Here is a 12,407-nt window from a genome sequence, read left to right as displayed (position 1 = left end):
TCCCCGCCCGCAGGCCCCGCCCACGCCGCCCGCAGGCCCCGCCCTCCCCGCCGGCACCTGCGGCTGGAGCTGGAAGTCTTCTTTGCAGACGGGGCAGGGCTGCGCGGAGTCGCCGTGCAGCACCGACCTCTGTTTCACTCGGTCCCACTCGGCGGGCGACAGCGGCGGCGGGGGAGGTGCGACGAGGCCCAGCTTCTGCGCTGCGGGGCAGAGGGCGGTGTGAGCGACCGCACCGGTCGTGCCCTTGAGGACACTGCTACCAGGAGTTCCAGGGCCGCCTGGGTAGCTCCCATTTTCCCACCGAGGCGTGCAGTCAGTGGTAGGCCCTTACATTTCAGTAATTTATGGTTTTATTTATAAACAACCCCCCACATCTCGTTTAACATTCACAAAAATTCTGTAAGACAAGCAGGACTGACAGTGTTGTGGGAGGAACAACTCAACCTGGTTCTTCAGAAATCTCCACGCTGCTGCTTGCCTGACTTAACTGTCGGCCTTCAGCACTTTCTTCCTCTGCTTTATCTGCTTCTGCCACCAGGGACTTCACGAAGGGCACTGCGATCACCGGTCTTCCCTGCCACAAACCCCTGTGAGTGACACTTCCGTCAGGACAGATCTCTCAGCCCAGCAGTATCTGAGGCCTCGCCGTGTGTTTCTCTGGTCACACATGGAGCTCATGTCCCAGCGGGGAACACTACAAAAAGCTGCCGCATAATTGGGCAAAATGCCGGTAGGAATGTATCAACGGCCTTCCCCGTATTGCATAAGGGTGTCAGCCGACAAGGGTTCTTCAGAGACTTACGAGAAACATTACAGAAGCTCTTGGCCACGGGCAGTTTCGTACTCGAGTGTGAACGTCCGCCGAGAAGCTAGGACAGGCTGACGTAGTAGGCAAAAGGATACAGCGAGGACGGGAGGTGAAGGGATCACCTAGGCATCTGGACACCCGAAACAGACACTGGGGAAGCGGAGCTGGGCACTGCAACACGCGTCTGTAATCCCAGCCCTCGGGAAGGCTGAGGCAGGGAGATCAAAAATTCCAGCCGAATCTGGGCAATTTAGCAAAACCTTGTCTCAGAATAAAAAATAAAAAGCCCTGAGTTCAATCCCTAGGAACCTCCGCCCTGACAGTAAACAGAATACTACTACAATTTGGAATAACCCAGAGGTTGCTCTCTCCAGAGACGGGGAACAGAGACTGCGGGGTGCAGAGATCACCGCAAGGTGGGATGTTTCCAGACGGAGAAAAAGAAGTGAAGGTGGGAGCCGCGAGGCTGTGGGCTCGTGCTGGACGCCGGGCCTTTGGGCCGAGGCACGGGACCGGTGGGAGCGATGGTGGACAGCATTCCCCGGGGCAGGGCTTCCCGAACTCCACCTCTGGCAGCCGCTCTGGCCAGTCACCTAGCCGGAGCCGTGTCTGTAACTGTGCTAACCAAGAGGGGAGACCCGAGGAAGCTGAGGCGTGAGAGTGCCGCGTGGAGATTGCCGCCACGCGGCCCCGGGAGCACAGCCAGCGCCCAGTTCCTGGACCCGAGCCCCAGGGACAGAAACCGAGATTCTGGGGCTGGGGCGGGGACAGAGCACATGCTTATCTGGGACCCTGTAACGGCAGAAAGTAAGAAAGCGCACAGAAGGAAAAAGAACAAGGACTAAACCAGAAGAGCCAGCGGCCAAAGATGTAACAATCACAAGCAGAACAGAATGGTGACAGCACTAGATACAAGCCAGAGCATAAAGTAAGTGTGCACGGACCTTACCGGTGCAAGTGACCGGATAAATGCATCAAGGGGAAGAGGAAGCATCTGTCTTACAGAATTCCTTACAAGATACACTGCTACCTCAGCTGCTTTTTTAAATATGGAACTATTTACTGACCACTGCTCACCATTATTTACAATAAAGTAAACTATACATTAGGATAACATCCTGACTACGACAAAGTCGTTTTCCTGGCTTCTGCTGAAAACAGTAATCCAAATACTGCAAAGACTGAGCTTACCCGTAAGGAACAAGTTGGGGTCAAGAAAAACATGCAGGCCAGTAATTCAGATTACAAGTTTGTCCACTCATTTATTTTAGCAGGTCCTAAGTTGTGAACGCCTCTAGCCACTCAGTAGGTTTACATGAGCCAAGTCGTAAGACATCCACAAATCCTGACTTTTGAGTACAGATTTCTTGTAATGGTCGTGAATAAGCTTTAGTGTTCCTTTAGCAAGTCTTCCTTAGCTAATTCTAACAAACTAGGTTTCGACTTGCTACCTTATTTGGGTGGGGAAGTTGTTGGTAGAGATAGGAATTTTTCTTTTCAGTAAACTGCTGCATTTTTGTGACTAAAGACATGCATATGGATTCTGATAGGGTGGCTTTGAAAATATCCACTTGAAACTGTCCGATTAACCACAGAATCATCTATTTAACTTGAAAGGTTACGGCTTCAGGAAAACTTTCTGTTTAACTTGAAGTGATGTATTTCTTAGGTTGCTCAGAATGACGGCATCTCAAACATGAGCTTACCACCCATAGTTTTTGTTTTGAAGCACGTTGAAAAACAAAACAAAAACCATTTACATAGGTATTTGACTTATACACATGCAAACAAAAACCTCAGAATGCTCCTTAAGTGTGTGAGCTAAAACGTGAGTTCTGATTGAGTTTGCCTATGGACAATTCCCCCAACATTTAGAAAAGCAGAGGAAACATATCAGGCTATCAGATGCTCTTTTCTGATAAAGGAAGCACCTACAAAAGCTTTTATTTGTTCCAAGTAACCAGTGCTATAGATGCAAAACAAAGAAAGCCCAGTAACTCCCCCAAATACTACATTCAAAACCAACATATTCAACTTGACTTTCATTAGAATGCTGTTTTTTCCACACTATTAAATCAAAACCAAGACCCATACATATATAAAGTGACATAAGTTATTGAGCTTCATCTTCTGGACACGCATGCCAAGTTAGTCTCTCTTCGTAACAAGCACTTACAATTTGAGGACATTTCGTATCTGCCTCTTTTGCCAGCGCCAAGTCAAGCCTCATCTGAATCTTTCCATTTCTTGAGAAACATCAATTCTCCACGACTGTCTGTGGCACCCGTTACTTGTTTGGGATCAAGACCTCTAGCAAAGCCTCTAGGTCTGTCAGCAGCATCTCTTTCCTTCTTTGATTTGCTATCATCAGATTCACTGTCAGATAAAGATTTTCTTTTGTACCATCTTTTTCCTTACCAGCTTTTTGAGAGTTAAGAAATGCTTCAAGGGGCTGGGGATTTAGCTCAGCGTCACAGTGCCTGCCCGGCAAGCACAAGGTCGTGAGTTCGATTCCCGGTACTGGAAAAATACAACAACAACAACAAAAAAACCCCAAAAGAAATGCTTCAATTAACTCTGGACAATCTAAATTTTCTTCAGGTTCCCACGTGTTGTCAGGATCTGTATTCCCTTCCACTCCAAAGAACACTCCGCCTTCCCATTCACTGCATGTCAATCCAGTACTTTTTCTACCACAAATTCTTCAGGCTCTGTTACTTTTTCCATTTTGTTTCTCATTTTTTGCAAAGTAGTTTATTGGAGGCCATTTTTTATTGCCGACTTGAAGAGCTTTATTCACCACCTCGGATGCCTGGTCTCGGGTCCACAGTGTCTGGGCCTGCATGTCTGCAGCTCCTCCCGCACCCAAGTGCCTCAGTTGTCGAGCTCAATTTGTACTGACTTCATATTTGAACACCCAAAAGACGGAGAACTGAACATATTTTTCCCATATGAAATAATGGAAAACCACATAACTGGTTCTGAGGCCCCAAAATTATACCTTTGAATGATTTTTCGAGGACTTTAACGAATTTCTCAATGATTGTTTTCTTTAACTCTGTGATGGTTCTCACAGTTTTCCTTTTAGCTGTACAGTTGGTATCACTTTCTTTGGAGCCCTGGTTATGATATTTTACGCAAATGAAATGCGAAGGAAAGCACAATGGCGAAGGTTTTAATGCACTAACACAAGCACTGTGTGTTACTGTGGGGAGAGCCGTGCTGAGACTGAAGCTTCACCTCTTGTGTCTGTGGTGAGAGGCCACATGTGACTTCCTCTCGGCCCGTTACAGGTTTTTCCAAGTCGGATTTTTGCTTTGACTGTTGAGCGAACTTATGCACTCCAATCAGATTTTTTTTAACTTGCTGTTCGGGTAGTGGAAAGTTCAAGCTTGGAAGCATTCGACAACCAAGTGTCACTATATGTAGAAGTTCCCCCCGCCTCTGCCCCTGACTTTGTGGGCTGGATGTAGTGAATTGCTCCCCAGAAGAGCTGGAAAGGGAAGAACATGGCTTTGCAGGTGTCCATCAGGCAAGGGTCATGGTCAGTGTCAGCAGGGATAGGCTACGACATACACGACAGAATGTGAGATGAGCCCCAGCCTCACCATGAGAGAAACATCGGACGGCCCACACTGAGGGGCTGCCTATGGGCTACCTGGCCAGGTCACAAGAACCTGTCATGGCAGTCACCTGAGCGGGATCCTGGCGCAGGACAGCCACCAGCAGGAAAGTGGCTAAAGCCAATCTGGACTTTGGTCAACAGGGATGGGCCGATGTGGGTTTCTCATTTTGCAAAACAGAACGTGATAATGTAAAATGTTAGCGCCAGGGAACCCGAGTGGGTACACAGCAAGCCTGGACCATGTCTGCATCTCTTCTGGAAATCTAAAATTATTCTGAAATAAACACTGTAAAGTAGCAGTAACAAAAACAGAACTTTAAACGCAGGTCCCAAACAGTAAGTGCGCCTGAAAACTCAAAATAGGTACAAGGTGAGTTCCCTTATCTGAAATGTCTGGGATCAAGAGCACTTTAGATTTTGGAGGGCTTTTTTTTTTATTTTAAAATTTTTTAAATTTTGTGGTATTTGCACAGACTTTACCAGCTGAGTGTCCTTATTCCGGAAATCCAAAATCTAAAACTCACATCATGCTGGTGCCCAAAATGTTTTGGATTTTGGGCTTTTGGATTACAGATGTACAAGTCATATGACCCAATAACTGATGCTCAAAAAAAAAAAAAAAAAAAAACCAAAAAGAAAAGGAAGAGGTACAGTCCAGAAGCCGGGCAGCTCAGGGAGCGCGACCTGCCAGCATGAGATCGTGCTGAGCAACCGTCTGGGAGAAATGCACTGCTGGGACTGCGAGTGCCAGGAGTCCGAGTCTGGAAGCAGAAGGGCAAGTGTTTAACTCAAGAACCCAGGAAAGAGAAATACTAAAGAAAAGGAAACGAGGAGGAGGAGGAGGAGGGCAGAAACGCAAAGAGAACAGAGGCAAAAAAAGAAACCAAAACCCATACTAGTGTTACCCAGATTAGTTTTTCTCAAAAGAGGCATTTCTCACAAAACTGGACCAGTGAAAAAGAAAGGAAAATGCAGACAAAATGCAGACTAAATAGAAAGCGGGTTGGAGAAGTAGTGGCAGAGCGCTTGCCTGGCACGCACAGGCCCTTGGCTCCATCCCCAGCAAAGCCAAAAAAAAAAAAGAAAAAGAAGAAGGGACATAATCATAAATAATTTTAAAAATAATTATAAGGTAATATTAATAACTATATTCTAAAATACACCTGGAAATCTAGGTAAGAGTAATATGCTTCTGGGAAAATGTACAAATATTCACACTGTTACAAGAGAAAACGGAGCACTCAGTTGCCCCCAGACCTGGCAAGACAAGCGCCTTGGTCCTGTGGCAGGCAGGACAGCTGCGCCTGGCGAGTCCATGAGGCTCGGCCACACCCGGCCGCCTGCCAGCCGTCAAGAGTCAGTGGGCGTGTGACCCATTTCAGGCGCAGGGGGTCCCGTTTTTCCAGGCTGCACCTTGCTGGGGCCACCTGGGGACCCCAAGACAGTGGTGCAGCGGCACGAGGCTGCCCCTGCAACACGGCTGGCAATGCCTATCTTCGAGGTGCGTGTCGCTGTTGGGTGGTCATGCTATAGTTGCACCCAAATGTATCTTAATTCCCTGCCACCAAGAAAGGTTCAAGCCAGGTAATTTCACAAGTAAGTTGAGTGAGTTATCCCAAACTTTCAAGGGGCATATCCCTATTTGAGAAATTATTACAGAATACAGTCAGTAAGTGCAGTGACAGCCACCTTGTGTATGGATGGTTCCACCAACACTTCATCTCAGAAGTGAAAACATACTTGGAAGAGGAAGGGTTGGAATTTAAAGACTTCACAGACCATGCGCCTGGCCATCCTGAAGCTGTTCGCTATGAAAATGTCAAAGCCGTGTTTTTCTCTCCACGTACACCTCACTACCTCAGACCCTGGATGAGGCCAACATCCAGGGTGTCAAGGTCACACACACCTGCCCCATGTGTGATCACATCTGATCAGTAAAGACCCGGACTCCAGGCGGGAACACTGCAGTGCTGGAAGTCACTCACTAGTGCCAACACGGTGGTATCTGTCGAAGCTCCAACGAGTGTTAAAAACCAGAAACTGCTAGAAGAACTTACGAGTGAAGTAGTGAGTGGTTTTAGGGCTTCCTAGGGGATCTGCTAAGACATTAGGAAAACCCTTTGCTCAGCAAGAGAGGTTAAGGAGAAGGATTTGCCAACATGGGTGAAGTGGAAGACCATGTGAAAGGCCACGGAGAACCGTTAACAAGTGAGAAACTGGGAGAACTTGAGTTATCTACTGAAGAGCGGGGAGGAATGTGGACATTTCCAAAGTCCACCGAAACGGTTCGAAGTGCACAGACATCAAAAGACAGAATGATGCTTCATGAAAATCACCCGTAGGATCACTAGAAGATATCAACTTTGGCAGCAATATTTGATAAGTTAAAAGGCTCAACAACTTTCTATTACAACACCTTCCAAAATGTTTTGGCAAAAAAATTTCAACTACCAGAGCTCCGCAGCTACCAACACTGCTCCTGACATCCAACCACTGACCCCGTCATAGCTGCGTGATGTGGGGTCAGCCAAAGCCAAGGACCCTCTGACACACTGCCTGCGCCCCTCAGGCCCTCACGCAGGCTCTGCACCTCCCCCATCATCGCAGGAAGAGGGATGAGTGTGGTACGGGAAGATATCCGGAGACACCACGTTTGCACAGCTTCTATCATAGCACACTGCTGTCACTGTCCTATTTCACCATTAGTTATTCTCGTTAATTTCCTCCTGTGAGTTACAAATCAAACTTTATGATAGGGCTGTATGTCTAGGACAAAACAGTCTATGCAGATCTGGTACTATCCATGAGTCCAGGTGTCCATGGGAATCTCAGGGCGTACCCTCCCGTGGATGAGGGTGGACTCTGTTAGCTCTCCGTACCTTATTCCAATTTCACTCTTTGTTTCACTGATGATCTTCTCTAAACTAGGATTGGGTCTAGGATTACATATTACTTTTAATTTTCATATCCCCTCGATTTCCTATAATCTGGGGCAGTTTCTAGGTCTTTGCTTTTCTTGAGATTTTTGAAGACTGTTACAGAGGATTGTGTAGAGTGCTGCTCAATTTGTTTGTGTGAGGTTCCTCATGACTAAGTTCAGCTATATATTTCTGGCAAGAATGCCACAGAAGTGACATTAAACCTTTTACCCAGGGGACATTCTTTGATAGCGTGTCACCACTGGGGAGACCACCGGTTGGTTAGGGTGCCATCTGCCCAGGGCGCCATTGTGTTACTACTTCTCCTTTTGCGGTGGACATAGGTGTGGGAAACACTGGGAGCCTGTGTGTGCACAGCCCGCTCTAGCGTGGCTTCCTCACTGGATTCTCATCCACTGACGATGATTACTGTGCTGCCTGCCTGTCTGCTGCAGTTAACTGTCATTCTACTGTAAGAGCTTTTCTTCTCCATCTCTTATTCTTACTCTCTCACTTTCTCTCTCTGCACATGTACTAGGGGTTGAACTCAGGGCCTTTGCACTGAGTTAAAGTCTTTTCTAAAAATTTTTTTGAGACTGAGCTCGCTAAGTCACTAAGTTCCCTCAGCTGGGCTCCATCTTGCAATCCTTCTGCCTCAGCCTCCTAGAGTGCTGGGATGATAGAAGGGCACCATCACACCCAGCTTATATCTTTATTTTCTTGCTCAATTTGTCCCTATCATTTTTAAGCTTTAGCACATGCATATCTCTGTGTGTAAGCAAATTAGTTCTGTACCTTAAACACTGTACCATTAGACTCAGTAGACTCATTAGTGCTAATAAGCCAACATCTTCATGACCAGATTAGCTCACCTAAAGTTAATGGTGGTGGTGCAGGATCCAGGACATATTCCTTTTCTGGATCTTCTACTTTGGGGTCCTCTGGAGGTTTTCTAAGTCCAGTATCTATTACTGCTTTTGCATCTCTTTTTAGAGACTTTGACCTGTTCTCTTTCTTTTGTACGTTTGTCTGGAGACGACCAGCCACTGAGAGATTTCCAAGCTGAAGATCGTGTAAGATGTGATCTTGTAAAGCAACTGCGGTGACTGCTAAGTTACTCTTTTGAGATGAATGGTCCTAAAAGTAGGAAAAGAGGTCTTCGTTACAGGAACACTATGCAGTGTATTCTTTAGAAGAGAACAGGCTTCAGTCGTGGAACTTGATGGTCCATTTGACCAAACTGAATGGTAAAGGAAGCTCCACCCACTGCTGCCTAAACCCGCGCAAACTCCAGGCTCATCATTTATGATAACAACATAGGAATATCTTTTCATTTAATTATTAAAGCCTTAATTATAATATAAATAAAAGCATTATGACTTATAAACCTGTGCATGCCTAAACAAACCCATACTGTTTCACTATAATTAAATTAGACTCCAGGCAAATCTTAAAAGGCATCTTGCACCCAACTTTGTACTTTCTGTGAAAATGTAACACCTCTCCCATGCAGAATAAAAGTCACCATCTAGGCAGGAGGTGCTTGCAGGCAGTTCTGGGGGGACTGGCTCCTCCTCATGTACCTCCCACTGCCCCAGACCACATGCTGGTGGGAGCCAGGTCTACATAGGATTTATACTCTCAAGAGTGCGAATCAAAATATATTCCGTGAGTAAAACCAAAGGGGAGGGTGTACCTTGTTTCTTAACATGCTGAGTTAGGAGGAGTTGTGGCGTGGGTTGTAAGGAATCCTATCATCACATCACGCACATTTCTTCCTATCTTCCACTGTGAAAACACAGACAACCGGAAGAGTGTGTATAAAAATCTTTTATGAAGTTGATGAGCAAGGTTTGTACGAAGGTTCTGACCGATAATGAAGTCAAGGCTGGTGTCCGAGGCAGGGCGGCAGGGAGCTCATATCTGGATCCTGCAGGAGGAAGAGGACCTGAAACCAGTTGTTACCTGACTCGATCCTGTCCCCTAACGCTTCACCAGAGTTGGAGGGAAGGCTTTAAATAAGAACAAAAGCGACAAGTATAACATACACCCTTGTCCAATAAAGAAGATAAACTCACTAAGGAGCGCAGGAAGAGAAAAGTGAGGGTACTAAAGCGCATGTGTGAGATACCCTTGGTTTGGAATAAAAAGGCCCAGTACCGCTCGAATCCTTTAGAAGCCAGAGGACAGTTCACTGTATCCTTTCCTTGTTCCCTTCTAAGTTGGGCATCAAGAGATCTATGCTGCTATGCAACATTCTGCCAAAGGAGTCTACACTGGGGAAACGGTAAATATCATTAAAATACTGAAATACTTCCAGAATTTTCTACATTCAAACTGTCTACAACCTGGTAGTGATAGTTTGCATCATACTAAAGACTTTAATTTTAGTAACAATCGTAATTATTAACCAGCCCGTTACAGCCTACGATTTTAGGTCGTTTCTATGGAGCCACTGTCAAGTTTTTAAAAACTGACCCTTCAAAAGTCCTGTAGCTTCATGAAATTTTAGAATGTAAATATCGCAAGCTTCAAACATCGACTCTAACTGCAGTTTCCAAACGAAACATACACGGTGACGGGTGGCTTGCGAGACTCGGTCTGCGGCAGCGTGAGGGGCAGCCTCGCTGGCCCGCCACCCACTGCTCCGGGGCCTCGGCACCACCCGGAACACGGGCTCGGTCGCAAACAAAGTCGCTGTGGTGCTCGGGTGCTTAGTTACCCGCGAGTGTAAGCGGATAAACAGACGTACTAAAGAGAAAACCAAACCAGGGATAACCCGCCACTGTAAACAGTCGCACACCCAGCTTTTGAACCTCGCACGTCCCGGGCCTAAGACACCCACCCGCCGACCAGGAGGACGCCCGGCCCCGAGGGCACTGAGGGGTGCCGGGCCCGGCCTCTGTCCCGCTCACAAACCGCGGAGAACCCGACAAGCGACGGCCTGCGCTTCGCCAGGCTCGCAGATATGTTTCCTACACCGCTAGCGGTTGTCGTGGCAACCTCCCGGCGCAACGTCATTGCGCATGCTCGATACTCCCCCCGCAAAGCACGGCACCGGCTTTCCAGTCGCCGGTCCGCACTCTCCAGCGCGCATGCTCGTCGGCCCAGTCCTGCCCAGCGAGCCCTGCGGCCGATCCCGACGCCAGCGAAGTGCGCATGCTCTCCGTCCCTCTCCGCCCCGCCCAGAGCGCGGCGCCGACGACCCAGACATCCGTGCGTCACGCGCCCCGCGCACGCTGTGGCCCCGCCCCGCGCCCCAGCCGCCGAGCGTCCTCGCGGCTGTACGCGGTTGGCGAGCGTGGGGATCCCGGGGCTGGCGTCGGGCGGTTTTGGGGCCGCTTGGTGTGCCCCCGCCTCCGCGCCGCCACCCGCGCGCTTCCTGGTTGTTTCGCCACTCTAATCCTCCCGTTTCCGGCGCTGTGTGCCGGGCCGCACGGGCCGTCCCTCGGAGCCCTCGCCGTCGCGCCGTCGCGTGCGGCCCAGGGACTGGGGTGGTGCCCGCGTCCGCGGCGCGTGGGACCTGCGCGGGAGCCGGCGCGCCCCGGAGTGCGCCTCGTCCGCGACCGCGCGTCTGTGTCCTCGGCACCCTGCACCGCCCAGGCCTTCCCTCGCCTGCGCTGCCCCGCCTGGCCCGCACCTCTTCTGCCGGAACCTGCAGTTGCTTACGAAACCTCTGAGTGCTCGCTTTGCAGGGTGCTGACCTTTGAATGTTCGCTTTGCAGGGTGCTGACCGTCTGTGTTCTTGTCAAGGGTTCTGAGCTGCGTGCAGGACACTCGAGTTGCTTGAGGGGGCTCTCCCTCCCAGGCTGGCCGTCCCGCCGCCCCGTCCGCACAGCCGGGCAGAGCCGCTGGAGCGTGCCGCGCGCCGCTCTCCGCCACACTCGGTGCCTCCTTCCCGCCTGTGCACCAGGGCGCCCTGCTCAGCTGCGCCGGAGGCTTTCCCTTTCCGCTCTCCGCCTGGCCTGGATTTTCCGGTGCTCCTCCACGCTGTTGTCTTCGGCCCTGTGGCGAGCCAGTGGTGGTGATGTGGAAACCCCTGGCTCGCCCTTTCTTCGCCGTGGACTTCGGCCCTGCCCTGCTGCTTCTCCCACAGCTGAAAACTATGAGTTTACTTATTCTGACCGACTTTTGAGTTGTGAGAAGGTGATCTCACACTTCATGGTCACAGGCAGTTTTTTGTTTTGTTTTGTTTTGTTTTTGTCTTTTAAACAATGGTGATTTTATTGTGCCAAACGTATGCTTTAATTGAAATAAAATTTGAAAGTACAAGGAAAACATACAAATGCAAGTTGTCTTTTTTTTTCCTTTCCTGAAAGAAACGTCTGTTTAAAGTTACGAACCTAGACTGAACTTCGTCACTGATCATTAACTGTGAAGCGATATAAATTTTCAACACACATCTGTGACACAAAGTCTTTTTATTAGTACATGGTTCAGTGCACGATGAATACATCATCTTGAGAAGTTGGTACATGTGCATATCTCATTTTAATCCTCTTTACTTCCGTCTCTTAGAGCCCCTTACCATTTGCAAAAGGTCTTTTTCTTTTATCTACTTTGGTATTCTCATATAAGAGTGACCATATGATATTCAAGTTGTGTCTTATTTCGCTAAGCATTATGATCTCAAAGTCCATTTTCCTACAGATGATTTCAAGTTTACGATTCTTGGCTGAGTAGTACCCTATTGTGTACGTATACCACAATTTATCCATTCATCTGTTGAACATATAGACCACTTCCAATATTTCGTTATTATGAGTTGTGCTGGAACAACCATGGGTGTGCATGTATCACCATAATAGTGAGATCTTTAACCTTTTGGGAGGATATCTAAAGGGGAAGAGCTGGGTCATGTGGACTTTGAATTTTTAATTTTTCTGAGGAATCTATGTTGATTTCCATAGTGGTTGTACCAGTTTTCACTTCCACTAACAATGTTGAAGGGTTATTTTTTCCTGCAGTCTTTCATCACTTTTGTTTTTCATGATAGCCGTTCTGTGCAGTAAAATGGAATCTCAGTTTTATTTTAATTTGCATTTCTCTAATGACC

General features: G+C 48.1%; 2 protein-coding genes across 7 annotated transcripts in view; one reads left to right on the top strand and one right to left on the bottom strand.

Annotated features, from left to right (window-relative positions):
* Positions 1 to 10,355, bottom strand: part of Rnf32 (ring finger protein 32) — a 25,085-nt gene extending 14,730 nt beyond the window's left edge. Inside the window, exons 1-5 of one of the 6 annotated variants that reach the window (XM_005404870.2) lie at positions 10,197 to 10,355; positions 9,223 to 9,281; positions 9,048 to 9,139; positions 8,224 to 8,488; positions 58 to 200 (exon numbers count right to left, since the gene is read on the bottom strand). In XM_005404870.2, the coding sequence (XP_005404927.1) occupies positions 58 to 200; positions 8,224 to 8,488; positions 9,048 to 9,062 (423 nt within the window). In that variant the 5' untranslated portion in view covers positions 9,063 to 9,139; positions 9,223 to 9,281; positions 10,197 to 10,355. Of the gene's footprint in view, positions 1 to 57; positions 201 to 8,223; positions 8,489 to 9,047; positions 9,282 to 9,511; positions 9,716 to 9,829; positions 10,147 to 10,196 lie in introns of those variants that run through there. The other 5 variants (XM_005404871.2, XM_005404869.2, XM_013504655.1 and 2 more) reach the window with 5 other exon arrangements.
* Positions 10,356 to 10,358: 3 nt separating this feature from the next.
* Positions 10,359 to 11,637, top strand: LOC106146686 (translation initiation factor IF-2-like). The gene is made up of 2 exons (XM_013504658.1): positions 10,359 to 11,047; positions 11,078 to 11,637. Exon 1 carries the CDS (start codon positions 10,378 to 10,380, stop codon positions 11,029 to 11,031), a length of 654 nt encoding a protein of 217 aa, XP_013360112.1. The 5' UTR covers positions 10,359 to 10,377; the 3' UTR covers positions 11,032 to 11,047; positions 11,078 to 11,637.
* Positions 11,638 to 12,407: the final 770 nt, after the last annotated feature.

This window comes from Chinchilla lanigera, unplaced genomic scaffold (assembly GCF_000276665.1).
Source record: "Chinchilla lanigera isolate Chin_1 unplaced genomic scaffold, ChiLan1.0 scaffold00090, whole genome shotgun sequence".
Classification (NCBI taxonomy): domain Eukaryota; kingdom Metazoa; phylum Chordata; class Mammalia; order Rodentia; family Chinchillidae; genus Chinchilla; species Chinchilla lanigera.
The sequence above is the reverse complement of the archived record's forward strand: the minus strand, read 5'-3'. Positions and strand labels throughout refer to the sequence as shown.

Coding starts and splice junctions, on each gene's coding strand:
- LOC106146686 (XM_013504658.1), top strand. CDS start 10,378: ATGCTCGATACTCCCCCCGCAAAGCACGGCACCGGCTTTCCAGTCGCC.